This window comes from Phacochoerus africanus, chromosome 8 (assembly GCF_016906955.1).
Source record: "Phacochoerus africanus isolate WHEZ1 chromosome 8, ROS_Pafr_v1, whole genome shotgun sequence".
NCBI classification, from domain to species: domain Eukaryota; kingdom Metazoa; phylum Chordata; class Mammalia; order Artiodactyla; family Suidae; genus Phacochoerus; species Phacochoerus africanus.
This window is the reverse complement of record NC_062551.1, coordinates 152389377-152408914: the sequence shown is the minus strand read 5'-3', so window position 1 is coordinate 152408914 and position 19538 is coordinate 152389377. Positions and strand designations below refer to the sequence as shown.

Here is a 19538-nt window from a genome sequence, read left to right as displayed (position 1 = left end):
TCAGAGAGGAGGTGATATTGACACTGAATCAAAGAGGGAACAGGGTCTGGGACCAAGGGAATCATAGTATGTGCAGTATTAAGAGGGGAGGAGAGCATGGCATGTGAATGCTTATGATTTGGGGTCCTTATACCATTGTCTAACTGGTAAGAGGGTGCATTTAGCATTTTATCTAGATAATAACAAAAATAATTTTCTCAGAGAACCCCTGGCCACTCCCCATTCTTCTGCTTCGGCAGCATCACGTGCTCCCAGTGCTTTGCTCTCCCCTCTTTTCTCTTATGCTTGTTAGACATTCATCCATTCAATAAATGGCCAATAAGATCACCTACTATGTGCAGGCCTATACTAAGCTGAGGGAACAAAAAGAAAAAAAGAATCTTTAGCTGTCCCAAGTTCACATATAAATGGGGGAGATAATATCGTCCATGCATGTGTGTGTTTATGTAGTATGATCTTTATAATCGATCCAGACCAAAGGAGGTGCTCAGTAAATGTCTGGCTTTGTATTCTTTAGGTGGCATTTGGGCAGCAAACTCTGATGCCATCTTTCTCTTCTTCACCTGACAATACCTGTGAAGATGCGAAAGAAAGCATACGCTCATGTTGACTTTGACAATTAAGGTGACATTCAACCAGGAAAACTAGAATTGGTGTTCCCAGGGAGAATCTGGGAAGACTTTCCAGAATCTAAAAGATCAAATGTAACTTGTTTGATAAACATAACATCTAACACATGAACAAAGTAAACCACCAGCCTTGCAAAAGTCAGGGCCTCTCCACTTCATGTTCCTAAGCTTAAAAAGGCAAGGTCCCTTTAAGCCTAAAAACAGAGCCTCTACTCTGTCACTGGTGGTTACAGTTTTTGATTTGGTTTGGTTTTGCTTTTTCGAAGAAGCCAGTGAGTTTAATTTCCCAGAACTCCTCTACAACCCAGACCTTATCTTCCCTTTGAGTTCCCTACAGTAGAAAACTGCCAACCCAAGTAGCCACTGGGGCTGGAAGTCTGATCTAGGATGAATGGAGATGCCCTGCAGTCTGATGAGCCTGAGTCAAACTCTGTGAATGAGGCAGAGCTATGGAAATCCAGGGCATTTGGAGGAGGGGGGTGTATCTTTGTTTGTCTGCTGTCTCTTCTAGAAAGCTGGGCTGTGGCAATCCACCTCAGGCCAGCAGAGCTTATGCAAAATAAAAACTGCTAGACTCCGGGAATTGGCAACTAGCTACCAATCTGGAGAGGCAAATCCACATTACAGTGAGTAGGGTTGAGATTAAATCATGTGTCCTGGATGCTGGGAAACACTGAATATGTAAAACACTCTAGTTAAAATGAATTGTAAAAAAAATAATAAAGTGAGTCCATTAGGAAAAACATGTTGCATACAAAAAAAATACACTTAAGGGAAAGGCCTCTTAAAAAATTACTTACTATGAAACTCAAAATATTTTTTAAAACTCATTGGCATATTCAATAGGAATTTTTTTTTTAAGTACATCTCTGTGAAAGAGGGCAGAAAGTTAAAAGGAAAAAAAATGAGTTCAGATGGAAAGGCAGTAGAATGAAAAAAAAAAAGGAAATCATAGAGACAACTAAAACCTACATGGAAGGTGGTAAAAAACCACAATTTTTACTGAAGAAAATAGGATCAGAGCTGTCATAAGATGTGACGTATACTTTAAAGTTATTAGAAAAAAAATTGAGTGCGGGGGCTATGACTTATTTGCTTTTGAATTTAAACTTGGCTTGGGTCAAAGATGGGCGCTGAATAATTGCCTTCTGGTTAAGCAGTTATTTCAGTCTTCACTTGTCAAGGGAGGAATAAAGTGACCCACCCAAGGTCACAATGCCAAGAAATGGCAGAGCTTAAATGAAAACATGAATCCTGACTTTTGGGAGGCACACCCCCTGAGGCTCCCTTAACTCAGACCTTGGGACTTCACAGGATGCACTAAGGATGCCAGAGCCCCAACAGGCATAGTTTCCTACCAAACCACCCTCTGCAACCCAGTCCCTGCTCCCTGTTTGTACCACCAGCCTCCTGGCTCATTCTCCTACTTTTCCTCTGACCCCAGTTCGTGGATGTAAGCTCTGACCCTGCCTCTTCACTATAATGGTTCTATTTTTCTTCCAACCCTCACTGACTCAGATTTCAAAAGTAATCACCACTCCTGGTTTGCCCTGGCTCGAAACCCTTCTGCCCTCATAAGTAGGAACAGGGCATAACCCAGGAATCCTTCCATTAGGCTCGATAGAATCATTTATTGTCTTTTGTTCTGGGAGGAGTTGGCTCCCTGCCATGTCCCTAGGTGTTTCCTGTCTCTTTTGATGATGCAGGATTGACCTGCAGCGCTGGGCTGGAAAGAGGTGGCAGTTGGTGGTGGGCATCTTAACAGTATGCCTGAACCAGGTAGCCACTATGGAAATATTTCTCCTTGTCGCTCGATAAAGGAGGCCCAGAGAGGTAAGGGCTGTGCCGATGAGTTTGAAAGAAGCAGAGGCTTGGATCATAGCAACCAGTATCAAAACATTTAACACCAGTGGTTCTATGTTATTTAAAAACAAAACGAAACAGTATTTTTTAAAGAACTCTGCTGTGGTCACATATAAAGAGAGATGAAACACTCCCCACCAGGAACGGCTGTATGTTTTAGACAGTCTACCTGTGTGACTTTATTTTGAATGGTTGGTTGGATAGCTTTTACTATAGTGAAATAGTTTGAAGTCAGACCTGTGTTTGCATCCTGGCTTGACAGCGTGCCAGTTGTGTGACCTCTGAGGTTAGCGGTGAGGTCCATCTATTCATCAGTAAGTAGGAGCAGTGCAGGCATCCTTATAGGGTCATTGTCAGGATCCAATGGAGAGACTCATGTAGAAGACAGGCAGCCACAGCAGCTGCTTGTGAATCTGTAGCTCCTGCTTAATGGCCTTTACTTGCATGTTTGCAAGATGACCTTTGAATCCTGGGCCACCCGTCCTCAGCCATCCATGCTAGTGCCAGGACCAACTGGACTTACCAGCCACAGAGGTCACCAGACATAGTCAGCTAGAGAAGCTGAACAGTCATATGGCATGGCATGACAGGAACCAAGTTTCATACAGACGTATAGGTTAGCCTTCTCTCTACTGAAGTCCTTGGCCCTCAGTTTCCTTGTCAAAGTGGTAGGAAACTCAGCTTTGGTGTACCCTACAAAAACAGCTAGTGCTGTGGGAATTTTGAAAGAATCCTTGCCTCCTAGTGTAAATGACCAGTTTCTCTTCTCAAATTTATACGACCTTTTTGTTGAGGGGGGACTGTTTTGTAAAAATTTCTTGTCCTGAAATACCCACTCAAAGAAAGAAATTACCTCAGAGACATATCAGCCGTGAGAACACACCATCTTCACCGCTGGTTGAGACGTGTTTTCCCTGCTTCTTTTTGCAAGTACAACAGTGCCCAGAACACAAAGTTATTTTCTGGTTCTTTGAAGAGCTGTGATTTCTAACATAAGGCCATATGCTACTCAAACTGCTGGAGACGTTGGATGCTGCTCCAATGGCTCTTCAAAGCAAGCGAGGAGCAAAATGCTTGTGGAAAACTGGGAGAGAGTCAGGAAAGAAACGTTATGAGATCTTAGCCAGTTCCCAGAGGACTGACTCCCAGCTAGAGATGGGCATCGCTAAACAGAGTCAGATGTGGTGCAGTCAGCTACTCAGATGAGTATTCGCAAGAGCTTAGGAAAAGCCAGGGGCTGTATCCCTGTGGCCTCCTCTGATGGGGAGATGGATGATGGAGCTGGAAGCTCATGAGCCAGTTAAGCAGCTTTTAAGCAACATATTTTTAGGCCTTGGAAACCCATAGACTCTTTGACATGAATCTGTTGATGGTTTTGTTACGAATTAATGCTGTTTAATGTAGCCATTTTTTACGTATTATTTTTACCTATGAAGAATCGAATCCTGTAACAAAGCTTACTATCCTCAGTGTCATTTAACTGGTTTTCTGATAATGTGTTTTGCTACTGAAGCAGCTAATTTACCAGCTGGTATTATGATTTATATGATGTGCTATATTATTAGGGACCATGTACCAAATACCATGGTAGATGCTTTATCAGCACCAATGTTCCTTATAGCCCTGCACGATAATATTATTACTCCATTTAGAATGGAGAAACTGAGGGTCAGAGAGTCTAAATAGTTTACTCAGAGAAGAAAAGACTAGAAGCGGTGTTAGAACCCAGTGCATTCAAACTGAGGTCACTGACATTCTTTGGGAGGAAAACAATTAAAAAATGAAAAACTTAGACCTTTATATTTTTGGAATTCCTTCTGCTCTGTTTTCAATATGTCCGCAATATTCCTCCCTCATTTTAATGATTTTTAAACATTCTACCATAGAATCAGACTTTTCTTTCTTATTGTTTTTTATCTTCCCAATTTATACTCAATGTCAAAACTGGGGGTAAGGGGGAAGGTGTGGATTGTGGACAGGAGGCCTTCCAAGGTAGTGCTCAGTGATAAAAGACTGAGGAGTGAATCAGGTAGGAGGTGGCCAGGAAGACTCCAAGAGAGAAATAATGGGAAAAAAATTAAGGCCAGAAGACCAAGGATAGGATCCACTTTGGTGAGTAAATGCAAGACAGGGTTAGATGACAGCAAGTAGAGGCCTGGACAGCTGACCAAAGCAGCCTTGGGACATTGGTATATCTGCATATTAAAATGACTTAGATTCTGGAGTTCCCATCATGGCTCAGTGGCTAACGAACCCAGCTAGCATCCATGAGGACGCGGGTTCAATCCCTGGCATTGCTCAGTGGGTTAATGATCCAGTGTTGCCGTGAGCTGTGGTGTAGGTCGAAGACACAGCTCGGATCCCATGTTGCTGTGGCTGTGACGTAGGCCGGCGGCTATAGCTCCAATTAGACCCCTAGCCTGGGAACCTCTATATGCTGCGGGTGCGGCCCTAAATAGATAGACCCAAAAAAAAAAAAAAAAAAAGGCTTAGATTTAGTGCATCGGAAGCAGCACTAGCAAGGGCGTGAAGCGTACCTGGGTACACCTCAGAAACAACAAATAGACTAGTGTTACCTGGTGTAGAGTTCATCAATAGAATAAGGTTGTGAGGAAGAATGTCAGTCCATTATCCAGTTGTATGTGTATCAGTTGTCTGTTGCTGCTGTAATAAACTACCACCAGCTTAGAGGCTTAGATTTATTATCACCGTTGTATAAGTTAGAGGCCCAGGCTGGCTCAACTAGTTTCTCTGCTCTGGTTTTCGCAAGACCAGAACCACTGGGAATAATCTGCTACCACGTTGTTGGTCAAATTCAACTCCAGCCAGCTGTAGGGCAGAGTACCTGTTGCCCGGCTGACAGTCAGCCAGGGATCCTCAGATGTGAGAGGCCTCCCACATTCCCTGGCTCATGGCCCCTTCCTCCATGGTCAAAGCCAGCAATGGCAGCTCCGGTTCTTCCCATGCTTAGAAGCTCTCTGATTTCCACTTCCACCTCATCTCTCCTGCCTTTACCCTTCTAGTCTATCTCTTGACTAACTCTTCTGCCTTCTGCTGCTGCGTTTAAGAACTCATATGATTACATTGGACCTGAGTGGATAATCCAGGATGATCTCCCTAGTTTAAAGTCAACTGGCTAATAACTAGTTCCCTCTGCAGAGTCCCTTTTCAGCAGAGCCCAGATTAGTGCCTGATTGAGTAATCAGGGGGAGGCTCTTGGAGGAATATCTTTAGACTCTGCCTACCAGAATTGTGTTAACACATTGATATGCATTTCCCATATCCGGGTGAGTTTTCATAAATTCCAAGTGCTAGTCTCCATTCCTGATACTGAAACCTACACATATCTTCGGGGAGATGTGTCCCTCCTTCTCTTCCAGGCTGCTGACTATCTCGGGCCTCTCATCCAATCTCTGGCCTCTCTCCAGAGGCTTTCCATAAACCTTCCTCTTATCCTCCTCGTTTCCTGGCTTTCTGTCCATCAACTCCTCCTTCATTATTGACTGAACAAGCAGAGCGTCTTTTCGCTCCTCTGTGTCCTGAAATTCAACCAATTTCCCAAGCCTTGGATACTCCATCAAGCTCTGACGACCCCAGAAAATCTGAGGACAGGGAATCTTGGGTTTTTTTGTTTGTTTGTTTGTTTGTTTTTTGCCTTTCATAATCTTTAGAAACCCTTTGAGATCTATTTCTGAGCCCTTTTATTTCTTACCATCATATATATTCACTTCAATTCTTTAAATAACTAAGAAGGGAAAGCTTAGCTAATGAAATTCCTGATACATTTGTTTATATCTCAACTACTTCAAGGCCACATCAGTGTGATCAGCAAGAGGAAGCCAGAAGTAGCTTTTGAACTGGCTCTGATAGAGAGAGAGGGAGAGAGAAAGAGAGAGAGGGAGAAAGGGAGGGACGGGGAGGCAGGGGGAGGAAGGGAGAGAGAGAAATGGAGAGAGAAAGAGAGCCTCTTGGACTAGTAATCTTGACGCAGCACCACTGCATGCCCTGGGGCTGGTTGCTCACACAGGGTGTTGGGGGCGGGGGGTTAGGGCAGGGCTGGAATCCTGTCCACTCTGCTCCTTTTTCTAATTCATTCTTCTAGATGGGATGCCTTTTGCATTTAGTCCACCTGGGTGGGTGTGGGGCACCTTTTTTTTTCCTGATTCACTCAAAGATCCCATGTAAGCTGCAAGGTCACTACTTTTATCCCAATCTCATATAAGCCGCTCCTCTGATGAGGATGTGTAAGTGCAGCCTGGAGGTTGGAGGAGGGCGGAAGAGCATGGAGTGAGCAACTGAAAGTGACAGTCCGGTGTTTTTCTCTCTTGGGACGTGGGGGACTATACCTCCCTCCACCTCTGTGCCTGTGAGGGGCTGAGATGATAAATGCTCTCCTTTCATAATTGTATCATTTGACCCAGAAGGATAGGATGTTAGGAGAGAGAATGGTGTGCGAAGGGAAAACGGAGCATCGAAGTGTCACTTAACTCACACATTCCACAAATGTTAACTTAGTGTCGCCATGTGCCAGGAGCAGGGGCAGGCATGGGGAATTCTATGGCGAGTAACACAGAGTCTGTCAGAACACCTAGGTCCTGGCTTCCGTTCTCTGGGTTCTCTCTGAGGCAAATCATGTGCCGCCCTGTGAAATGAACTTCTGTGATAGGTGGTGTTCATGCTCTCCTAGTGCCAACATTCTTACCGTACACTGAGGTCTCTGGGGAACCTTCTGAGAGATGTTCCTTCACAGAGTTATTGGCCGGGGAACACATGGCCCTAGTTCCTCTCTGGTTTCTCAAATCTTCCACATTTCTGTGTGTTAAAATCAAAGCCATTTTTCTTATGGCGTGGCCTAAGGACTTGCCTCAAAAACCCCTCTTAACAGTAGTTGACTGAATTCAGGAATACCACCTTCACCAAGCTTAGGAGTGTCATCCGACCAGCCGGAACACAGGCTGCTGAGCAAGGACAGGCCAGAGCATCCCCTGGAGAAGGAAGCAGAGCAGAGCCCAGGAAGAAGCAGGCACAGAAGACAGCAAGGGCGTTTCCGCTGCAGAAGGAGGCCAACAGGGAGAACTGTTCACATTGATCAAATTTGCATTTGAGAATAAGCACTGGCTCCCTTGTAGAGAGGAGCAAGCACCATTAGAAACAGGGAGCTTTGTTCAGGGGCTGTTTCAGCCATCAGAAAGGATATAGTGAAGGCCTGGATGAAGGAAGTGAGTGACAGTGAGGAGGAAAAGAGGCGAAAGGTTCAAAAAAAATTTGGAAGGAGTTACCTGGTGGCCTAGTGGTTAAGGAGTTGGTATTGTCACTGCTATGGCTCGGGTTTGATTCCTAGCCCAGGAACTTCTGTGTGCTACAGGTGCAGCCAAAAAAAAGAAAGAAAGAAAGAAAGAAGGAAGGAAAGAAAGATTGATTGATTTGTGAGCTCAAATGTATACAACTTGATTACTGATTAAATACAGGAAGGGAGGCAGTTCCTTTCATGGCTCAGCAGTTAACAAAACCTGACTAGGCTCCATGAGGATGCAGGTTCAATCCCTGGCCTCACTCAGTGGGTTAAGGATCCGGCATTGCCTGAGCCGTGGTGTAGGTTGCAGACGTGGCTGGGATTCAGCGTTGCTGTGGCTGTGGCATAAGCTGGCAGCTGTAGCTCCGATTCAACCTCTAGCCTGGAAATTTCCATATACAGCAGGTGCTGCCCTAAATAAAAAAATAAATACGAAAAGGGAGAGAAAAGTCAGGGAAGTACTCCCAAGTGTCTGGTATCTGTGCCCTGTAACAGGCCCAGGTGGCCCCTTAATCCCAGCTGGCAGTGGGATCTAGAGAGAATAATTAATGGGGCTGGAGTGATGGACAGGGGCCTGGGCAGACCGCTAGGCTCTCCTGTCTCAACACAGGCTTCATGTCGCCACCTTGTTGAACTCAGGACTATGCATACTGCAGGTACTGAGAAAAAGTATGTTACTTGAACTGATTTTGTAATGAAAATTTATTTATTTATTTATTTATTTAGTCTTTTGTCTTTTTTGTCTTTTTGCCATTCCTTGGGCCGCTCCTGCGGCATATGGAGGTTCCCAGGCTAGGGGTTGAATCGGAGCTGTAGCCACCGGCCTACGCCAGAGCCACAGCAACGCGGGATCCGAGCTGCGTCTGCAACCTACACCACAGCTCACGGCAACGCCGGATCGTTAACCCACTGAGCAAGGGCAGGGACCGAACCCGCAACCTCATGGTTCCTAGTCGGATTCGTTAACCACTGCGCCACGACGGGTACTCCTGTAATGAAAATTTAAAGTGAACTCTGGCGTTGATGCCCACAGACTTCAGACTAGGTTTGAAGATCCCAGCAGTCTTCACCCTCTAGAAGTGTCCCAAGAGAACACCTTCATGAGTGGGAGACGTGAAAATGAGCCTGTGAACAATTCTTGAAACTACCCAAATCCAGCATCCTGTTACGTTGTGGAATCTCTCAGAAATGGACGTACTCCATATAAGCATGTGGTTCCGATTGACTTTAATGGGATTCCCTTGCAAACCACAGATTCTAAATTATTCCCTAGTAGGTATAACATTTATAGGAGACATGTTATTTTACTCTGAATACCCTCTGAATGCTGTTACGCTGAATTCTGACAGTAGCAGAATAAGACCATCTTTTACGAGAATGCCACGGCTACGTGTTAATTTCCATAAGCCAGAGAAAATCGGTGTTTTTAATAAAAGAACATCGTTTTAAAAGAAGAAAGTTATTTACTTCCATGCTAAGAAATTTCAAACACATTCTTCGTATCGTATTTGTTTTGTTTTTTGTGTAATCCAAAGCAAGGCATTTTCTTTGGGAAAAGAAGGGAGAGTTTTTCCCAGGTCTGGAGATTAAACAATTTAGTAGTCACTTCACGTTTGGCTCACAAAAAGGAGATTTGCATATGAACTTGTTTCAGCAAGAAAACACATCTGAACGTGTTTCACGGGAATGATCTCTAACCATGGAGGCTCCTTCAGCCACCTCCATCTTTTCTTTGCTTCATCCCTTCAGGTCACCGGATTGAAACTGTCTCAGGACCTGGATGATCTTGCCATTCTCTACCTGGCCACAGTTCAAGCCATTGCTGTAAGACAGTCGCATACCCTTTTTAAAGAGACTTGGGTGTATTAATAAACTTTAGACTACATACTCCTCAAGATATATCATATGCTTTTGTAGTAGATGCTCTGGGGACCTTGCCAAAAATAGATGCTTGTCTGTCCAGAAGGCAATCTTGAAGATCTTTGCCCGCTTTCCATAACCTCACATAGCTGAGAGCTCAAAGGAGTTAAGGTTTTTGAACATCATAGGTATTGTGTATCTAATTTTTCTTCTGTGTTCAGTTAAACAGAAGCAAGTCAGCAGATGCCATGTATGCTGCTTGCGTTAAGAAAAGCTGGCGTTAAGAACGCCCAAATTTGTAAAACACATGATATTGTTCACTTTGCAAAAAAATCCGGTGTGGAGTTCCTTTAAATAGTACGGTCCCTTGGAACATGAACATGTTTGTTTTTAAGTAATTAGCAACTTCAGTGAGAGCGTTGGATGGTTAGGGAGAGAGAAAGGGGAGAATGTAAAGTGTTAGAGCTCCTAAACTGAAGATCAATCAAAAATGAAAACAAAATCCTAGAAACTCAGATCTCCTTGTCTAAGAACTCTTATTCTCTAGAGGCGACCCACGAGTGAGCTACAGGAGGGCTGTAAACCCTGAAGTCACACATGAAAGGCTGCATGTGTGCACATGCTACCAAGCGCATTGGGGGGAGTGGGAGTGGGTCATAGCTTTTGAGATCTTCCCCAAAGAACAGTTAATTCGCTGAGGCTTACCTGCTTTGGAAAGAGAATTGGGGACCAACAAAAGAGCCCACTGAATTCTGATTCAAAATTGATTTTTTTCAGAAACATACCTATTTAAACAAAGTATTTTTGTTTCTTCATGCTCTATGGACATATTTGTATGCCATTCAGTTTTTCTGTCTCTCCACATACCACTTCTGTATCCTCATTGCTGTAACTAGTAAAACTACATGTACTTTTTCTGTATTTCCATCTCATCAACAAAATTGCTTTGATTTTCTTTCTTCTTTTTTTTCAATGTCCACACTCACAGCATATGGAAGATCCCAGGCCAGGGCTTGAATCTGAGCCGCTGCTGCAGCAACACTAGATCCTCTAACCCACAGTGCACCTGGCTAGGGATCGAACCCACACCTCTGCAGCAACCCAAGCCACTGCCGTCGATATTTTAACCCACCACACCACAGTGGGAACTCCAAAATTGCTTTTCTTATGTTTAGATTTATCCAGGCGGCAGGTACATATAAGCAGAACTTCCCAGCTGTTAAAGGAACATACAATCTTTAATGCAGCTACTTAGGACTATGGAATTGGCCAACTCAGTTGGATTAAATGGTCCTTTTTGGTTTATAGAACAGTTTGTATCTTCCTAAAGCAACTGTCTTATTGATTTAATAGCTTGTACAATTCCATAATATCAGTCAGCCTGCTTTTTTTTAATAGGAACTTAGTCAACAAAAGATAATTCTGACATCTGTCCAAATGGCGAGAGTGACTAGTCAGATGAAAATGCAGAATAGAAATGTGCATCAGTAATAAAGACAGTTATTTAGTGATCCTGCTTTATAGTAAAGATAATGATAATATATAATACAGTTTGGCAATATTATGTCAGGCACTATGTTGTATATTTTTTCATACATTATCTGATTTTACCTTATGAGGTAGGTGTTAGAATCCCCATTCCAAAGATTAGAAATGTCAGCCTCAGTGAGGTTAATTAACTTGCTCAGTTTCATACAGTTAAGTGGCAGAGCTGGAGTTTGAACCCATGACTTTCTAAAATAAAACTAGACAGATGATGTATTGAAGAACTTTTATTTTCTGACGTTAATGTCATTGAGTGGAGTGACAAGTCTTACAATGGAATGAATCTCACGTATTAAAGGGAATAACCGTGGGTAGTCAGGGCTGTGTGAGGCTTATCCTTCTGCATCCATGCCAAGAGGGGACCTGAAGAAGAGGGCCACACTGGATGAGCCAAGGCCACCATCGTGTGGTAACAATGACTGTCCCCTCTCATTGACACCCACTCGCTGTGCCAGGCACCAAAGTACCTTACCCACCCATGAGTAGCCTCTAAGTAGAGGGAACACTGCTTGCCAAGGTCAAACAGCTAGTGTATGGTAGAGTCAGAATCTCCAGTGCAGTCCCTCACCTCTCAGGCTTTTGCTCTTTCCATGGTACTGCACTGCATCTTGTGTTGAACTATTTGTAAAAGCTTCGTGGACAAAATAAGCTTCCAGGCATTCCTGAGAACAGTTTCAATTTGACACATCTTAGAAAACAGCATTTATTTGGCCAGGATTGTCTCATGGAGGTCCCCTTACTGGTAAGAACACAGTAGCAGAAGTTCAGGAATGTAAAAAAGAAGTTAAATTTCATGCGGGCAGCAGGGAGAGGAAAGGGGGGGGGTGGGGAATGTGAGGGGAAGCCAGCTATATTTTCCCAAATACCACACACTTGGAGAATCAGTTTGGTCTATAACGAGTCATACGTGTATTAAAAGCTATCATATTTGTTCTGTCCATTGTTTTAATAACCTTTATAATACCACAAAGGGAAGGCAATTTAAGACGGATTTTTCGATAAGGCTGTATTGAGGAGTCAATTGAATTGTGAGGAGTTCAGTCTGTTTTGCAAAAGTATCTGGGTGTTCTGATCTTTTAGTGCATTTGAATGTGCATTTTAATGAAGCATTCCGATAGCAGATATTTTCCCATGATGTTTAACTTGAAAAAAAAAAATGTGTTCGCTGCATCTGAATATTGCCCTTAAGTTCAAATTAAGCAAATTCCTCTCTATAGTCATATCTGTGGTTGATATTTTGTAGGAATAGAATGGAATTAAAGAGATATTGTAATGAAGTTAACTTGCATCTGTACAAAACTCTCCGTGAAGTGAAATTCTCTCTTGACCAAGCTTAATTGAAAGAGCTGTCAAACACTCCGTTTATCCAGAGCCTGTTCATCTATAGTTTCCTTTGCAGAATAGACCCTTAAAAAGTACTATTTGCATTTGAAGTCTCTCCATTTGCATTTGGTTCCGTACATTCCCAGTGGAATAGCCTAATTTTAATTTAAATTTCTCTGTGAAAACATTTTTTCCAGAAAGGTGAGCACAAAATCATTTTAGCACAAAGCCCTTTGGTGGGGCATCTAGGGAGGACGGAGAGCAGTCTGGGGTACCAGCAGGGAAGGCTCTGTAACTAACCGCCAGCCCTGAGTGGGAAATTCTGGCTGATAATGCCACAGGGGGGAGAGACAGGCCTTCTGGAAGGAGTGCCTCTCTGGCGGATCACTTCTTGCCTTTTCCCAGGGACAGGCTTTGTGTTACTCTCTCCTCTGGCCCCGCTCATCATGTGAGCCCCCAGGCCTCTGGTTTAGAAATATCAGAAATATCAATTTTGCACGGCATTTCCATGCATTTTGGAAGGCAGCTTTCCTTCCCCTGGAGCAGACTGTACGGCTTTAAGCAAATTGTAGAACTCCTACATGGGGATAACGATATGCAGCTTCAGAGTTTTTCATAAAATTGGAGATGATATGAAAGAGCCTAGCAGAGTACCTAGCATGTAGCTAATCACCACAATAGCTTTCATTTCTAAATGCCTTCCGTGTACTAGACATACTTCTGCAAGCTTTACATACACTGGCTACAACAGCAGCCTTGCAAGGTAGATATTACAGAGTTTCATCAAACTTAAGACCACATTCTTAATTTTCGGTGCATGTTAACTTTGCAGACAATCCACAGAGTTATCAAGTGAAAACTTTGGCATTATTATTCCCATTTTTAAAATGGGAATTGAATCATAGAAGGTTAGGTACAGATTTGATTTCAACTATTAACATGTAGAATGCATAGGCCGTGAGGTCCTACTGTCTAGCACGGGGAGCTATAGCCAATCTCTTGGGATAGAACATGATGGAAGATAAAATGAGAAAAAGGATGTGTGTGTATATATATGCATGAGCAGGTCACTTTGCTGTACGGCAGAAATTGGTACACACAACATTGTAAACCAACTATACTTTAATAGTTTTTTAAAAAGTTAAAAAAACAGAGAAATAGGAGTTCCCATCGTGGCTCAGTGGTTAATGAACCCCATGAGGACGCAGTTTTGATCCCTGGCCTCGCTCAGTGGGTTAAGGAGCTGGTGTTGCCGTGAGCTGTGGTGTAGGTCGAAGACATGACTCGGATCTTGCATTGCTGTGGCTGGGTTGTTGGCTGGTGGCCAGTTCCAACTGCACCCCTATCCTGGAAACCTCCATATGCCATGGGTGCGGCCCTAAAAACAAAAAAAAAAAAAAAAGAGAGAGAGAGAGAAATAGGTGAATTGCCTGAATGCCATCCTGGATTTGTTTTTTTATTTCAAAAGCCATGCTCTCAGCTACTGCGGAATCATGCCCCTAAAACAGATTAGGGTTACCTGGAATCCACAGATTCATGGAGGATGTTAGGACATTTATAGAGCTCTTGAAATTAGTTATAATACTATTTTACATGTGACTTTTTTTCTGGGGAGGTCAGTAGGTTTTATCATATTCTCAAGAGGGTTCATGACCCCCACCCCCATCCCCACCCCCCCCCCACCACCCCCCCCGCCACAAAGCTTAAGAAAGAACATCTGGGGGTAATCAGCCATATTCAATGAGCAGGATCTGGGCTGATACGGTACAACATGTTTTAATTTTTTTTTTAACATGCTACATCTGTGGATTATCTTTGGAGGCCCAAGTTTTTACCTAATCCATATTCTTACCAGATTCACTAATAATTTCAACAAACCTGAAGACCTGTGGGCTGAAAATGCTTGGTTCTGCTCCTGAACTGCCCCTGCCCCTTATCATTTACTCCAGAGCAATCAGGATTTCACGCCCCCTGGTGCCAGATCATCCTCTAGCCACCACCCCCTCCAGAGGCACCCCCTGGCCAGAGGGAAACAGCTCTCCAGAGAGTCTCGTCAAAGAGGCTTCTACACCCCACCCTGGGGATCAGGGGAGCGTCCTTTCGTCCTTTCCGTACCTTCCTTCTTTACTTTGGTTAAGCCTGTGATACTGCATGCCCTCAAGCTGAACCATCTTCTCTTCCTCTAGGCACTTGAGTGGCATGTTCCCAGGACCACTGTCACACCTACCCTAAATCTGTGATACTGGCCCACATCTTCTCTCCAGCCCCAACCCCTTCTTGATGGCTGTACCAATTTTGGCCTCCCAGATCCTTGGCCTCCTTATCTCCCTTGACCTTCTCCTCCCTCTGTTTCAGCCACCCACTCCCGTGTCCACACATGGGACTTCATCACCCCTCTGAGTTGCTCATTCACTAAACATCTCAAGGGCTGTCTCTCCACCCAAAAACTCTCTCCCTCATTTCTCCCCAGAGCCACTCCCTCAGACATTGCCATGCAGCTGCCTCCTGAGGTCATATTGCAGTTCATCTTTTTGTTTTTAATCCTTATCTCAAATAAATAATGATGTGTGGCCTTTAAGCTTTTGGTCTTCCTGGTGACCTCTGATTTTTAGCTACTTGAGCAGGCTAGCTAAAAGTAATAAATTGAACATTAAGATTCACCTCGATGCCACTACGGCAGTGTCCTCTTGTCAAGCATCAACAGTCTTTACTGAGTTTAGTGAACTGAGCAGACCAAGGACAAAGATAACACGTTTTAGCAAGATAGGAAGACACAGGGGCTGGAATGAAAATACAGTGAAGTCCTGAGCCAACCAGAACATGTCATTTCTGCATCTTCCTGGATCATTAAGGACTGACTGGGCATGGATTCTGTCTTGGGAAGCCTCATTATGAGAACTGCTACCTGGTTTCAGATGATAACAAAGGTCCTGTTAGCCCTTTGGCAGCCTGAGGTCTTATGTCTCACCTTCATTCATAATTAAGAGGATTTTGGAGTCAGGTAGACCCAGGTTGGAATTCCCACTCTGTGACTCAGGGCACCAGTGTGATCATAGCCCATGTAAGCTCCGTGAGTCCCAACTTTCTGAAACTCTGAAACAATGGATGTAGAATTCTCAGTGCGATGTCTAATACTATGTAAACACCTAGTAAACATTCCACATCATTTACCTTTGCTACCATGCTGATGCTTTCTTCTGTTTTTCCTTTTAAGTTCGGGACGCGCCTCATTATAGAGGCCATGGAGACAGCAGGGCACTCCATCAGCACCCTTTTCCTGTGTGGGGGCCTCAGCAAGAACCCCCTTTTTGTGCAAATGCACGCAGACATTACTGGTAAGTTCAAAGAAGAAAAAAGTCATCGTAGGCTTGGCAGCAAATGGGTATGGCCAAGGACGAGGCAGGACTGAGACTAGGAAAATACAGGTGGTGTGCCAAGTTACTCTGAATATTTATATTAAAATGTATCTTAAGATTAACTATTGTGGTCATAGTGGGGAAAGTGACTTCTGTACATATCCAACATGAAATAATGGTATGAAATGAGACAAGAGAGGTTAACAAGGGCCAAATCTTCTTTTTTTTTTCTTTTTGTCTTTTTAGGGCCGCACCCACAGCATATGGAGGTCCCCAGGCTAGAGGTCATTTGGGAGCCGAGTCTGCGATCTATACCACAGCTCAAGTCAATGCTGGATCCTTAACCCACTGAGTGAGGCCAGGGGTCGAACCTGCATCCTCAGGGATACTAGTCAAGTTTGTTAACCGCTGAGCTACAGCAGGAATCCATCAAGGGCTAGATCCTAATTCAAGCATTTATTCTAGTCTTGAGCAACCTTCTGATCCCCTCATTGTGGGTGTTAATGAAGATGCAGAGGTGGAGACATGATTCCTGCCCCCCTCCCCCCAGGGAGCTGAAGATCTGTTGAAGAAGGTGGACAAGCCAACACATGTGTTAAATCTAGTGTGGCAAGAGCTCTGAGTGAGAAGCCTAGGTACTATGGATACACAGTGGGCCACTTGGCCCTGGTTTGGACCTGTGATGGTGCCAGGCAAGGGAGTGGAGGAAGGGATCGGGGAACTCTCTTAAGGAAAGATTGCAGAGCCCCCCATGTGGAAATGGGGTTTCTGCCTATAGATGGGAATTTGAGCCCAAGACCTCCAAAATACTGTGATTCCTTAGCTCATCAGAATCAGGGATCATGATGCAGACAGGGAGAATCTAGGATGACGGGCTGATTGCTCTGTGATACAAGCAGACAAAAGCAGAATGGGATCCATAGTGCAGAGCACTGAGCCCCAAGGACAGAGCCCCATTGGTAGGAGGCTTGCTGGTGTCCCAGAGGCTGGCCCAAGCTTCCATCCCTCTGGACTTGGTACCTCATACCTCTTGCTCCTTTTTCTCCCAGTGTCTCCTGGGGACTGATGTTTTCCCTCCCCTCCACATCCCAGGGTGGCCAGGCACCAGGCAGAGCAAGGAGAGGAAGGTGGGAGAGGGTTTGGACCCTGCTTACAGCCCCAACTGCAGTCTCATCTGAGCCCACCCTGCTGGCCTCCATTTGCCATGGTCTTTCTCTGTTCCCATCTCCTCGACTCCTTACCTCTGATGACCAGCCAGGACAAGTTTCTACCCCTGTCTCTGCCTCATCCTCATATCCCCCTTTCTCTTCTAGGCCAGGCAGATCCCTGCAAGTGAGCACTTTCCCAAACCTGATGGAAATAGTTGACTCCTGCCCCTTGTGAAATCAAACTAAATAACTTAGTACGCCCATCTTAGAGATAGGTAGACTGAGGCACACTCCAGAGAACAGTATTCAAAAAACACACAATCTAAGGGTAAGTACAGAAATTACTACCATTGAAGTTCCATTATGGCTCAGCAGATTACAAACCCAACAAGTATCCATAAGGATGCGGGTTCGATCCCTGGCCCTCCCTCCGTGGGTTAAGGATCCACCATTGCTGTGAGCTGAGACGTAGGTCACAGATGCAGCTCAGATCCCCAGTTGCCATGGCTGTGGTGAGGGCCAGTGGCTGCAGCTCCAATTCGACCCCTAGCCTGGGAACTTCCACATGCCACAGGCATGGCCCTAAAAATAAATAAATAAATAAAAAGAAGAAAAAGAAAAGATTACGTTACCCATGCTCCCACTCTCTGTTGATGTAAAGCACTCTATTTTCATTTAATCCTCACATACCACCAAAAGGTAGAAATGGGTGCCCCCATCTTTAGACAAAGGAAACTGAGGATCAGGGAGGCAAGTTAAATCATCTGTCCCAGGTCAAACATCAGTAGCCACAGGACCAGGATGGTACCAAGTATGTCCAGACCCTGTCCCAGGTCAAACATCAGTAGCCACAGGACCAGGATGGTACCAAGTATGTCCAGACCCAGTGTCCCCTATACTATGCTGCTGACCCAGGTTTTGTAACTTTTCTGCCCAGTTTGTAACCACTTGCTAACGACTTCTCCTTTCCTATGGTGTCCAAAACCTATGGAAGTGGGCCATTCTGGGGAGAAAGAGGAAAGACATAAAAAGGAGCCCAAATTACCTTATAATTTTCTCTAGGAGAAAAGCCATAACTGCATTTTATCTGTAAGTCAGCTAACTTGTTCAAACATAATTCAGACTTAAAATCGCATCTGTGAGTGACTTTCTGATTTCCAGCCTCCAAATAGCCACCAAGACTTCCTACCTGGATTCAGGAGGGAAGATAAAATCAACTTTGGCCAACATATCACTGAAGCGAATGGGAGATAGGGCCCCCAAGAGCAAGGCAGCCTGTGTGACCTCCGGCCATGACTCTGGACCACAACCCCCAGCTTTTATGAAACGAGCTCTCTTCCAGGCCTTACACCCCTGAGCTGACTCAGAAGCAGGGGTACAGCAGCTTCACAGAAAGTTCTGCTTTGGAAACTCTTCTGCTTCAGGCTGTTGAATGAAAAGGCTGTTAATCGTTATTTGGATTCCGATTGAAACTAGACCCTTTGTCTCTGACCGTGGACCAGTTACAGTTCCGGACAAAGGGACCTTTTCTTTAGCCTAAATTCCTCTGCCTTGGGAAGCCAGTGATTGACAAGTGATGGCAAAGTGCATCTGCCTTTAAAGGCTTTGGGTTCTGCTAAGCTCATTAATGCATCAGATAAAATAGTTCACATTCCAGGCAAAGCGGCCTTCTTCCTCTCCTTCAACCCAGCACTCTGAGAAAAGAACACATTTGCATTTGCTTCCCTAAAAGACATATGCACAAGCAGTGGGTGTATAGGTAGAGGGCTCTGTGCCTTTAAAGAGTGTAATTGCTCTAGTTTTCCTGCAAAGAAAGCTGTAGAAAGAGCCAGAGGCCTGGTGATGCCGGAAATCCAGGTTCTTGTTCACGCAGTCGAAGAATGAACTCCGCGAACACACAGGCAGAAAGCAAGCAAGCGAAGTCTTTATTACAGGAAAGCAAATAGCTCCCAGGGCTGCCGGGAGCGGGGAGAAAAGCCCCTGCTCTCTATTGTCCTATCGGGGTTTTAACATGGGGTCCAGAAAGATGTGGTTTTCTGGAACCATTGGCCTTGCCCAGTTACCCTATATCAGTCCTTGTCCAATAGGTGTTTTAAGGGTGGACATGTCCCGTAAGTTTTATGGTTTCTTTGTCCTCTTCTTCCCCTGAACTGGGTCACAGGGGATTAGGGATTAATGTCCAGCTGGGTTTAGGCACACTCCCTCCAGCAAACAAGGCCTGTGGGGATGTTACTCCCTAGAGCCCCTAAGCCACAAACGTTAATCAATAGCCATATCAAAGAATGCATTGAAGCCCATGCTCCTACACTGACTCCCTGAGTTATTATTCTGCCTCACTGGTACATGATTCCCGAGAAAGAATACATGTGAAAAATAATGAAATTTGGAAGATTCTTTGGGAATAGCGTGGAGTAAGGGAAAGAGTGGAGGACCAGCTCTGTGACTTGGGGCAAGTTACTTTATCTCTCTGAGCTTCATTAACCTCTTCTGAAAGGTAGACACAACATTTTTTCCCTCCTAC

General features: G+C 44.5%; 1 protein-coding gene across 12 annotated transcripts in view; it reads left to right on the top strand.

Moving 5' to 3' along the window:
- The window catches only part of FGGY (FGGY carbohydrate kinase domain containing), a 456020-nt gene that overhangs the window by 338343 nt on the left and 98139 nt on the right, over positions 1-19538 (top strand). For 11 of the 12 annotated variants that reach the window (XM_047788885.1, XM_047788882.1, XM_047788874.1 and 8 more), the window contains 2 exons: positions 9535-9609; positions 15728-15848. In XM_047788885.1, coding sequence (XP_047644841.1) covers positions 9535-9609; positions 15728-15848 — 196 coding nt within the window. The remainder of the gene's footprint in view (positions 1-9534; positions 9610-15727; positions 15849-19538) is intronic. The other variant, XM_047788880.1, reaches the window with a different exon arrangement.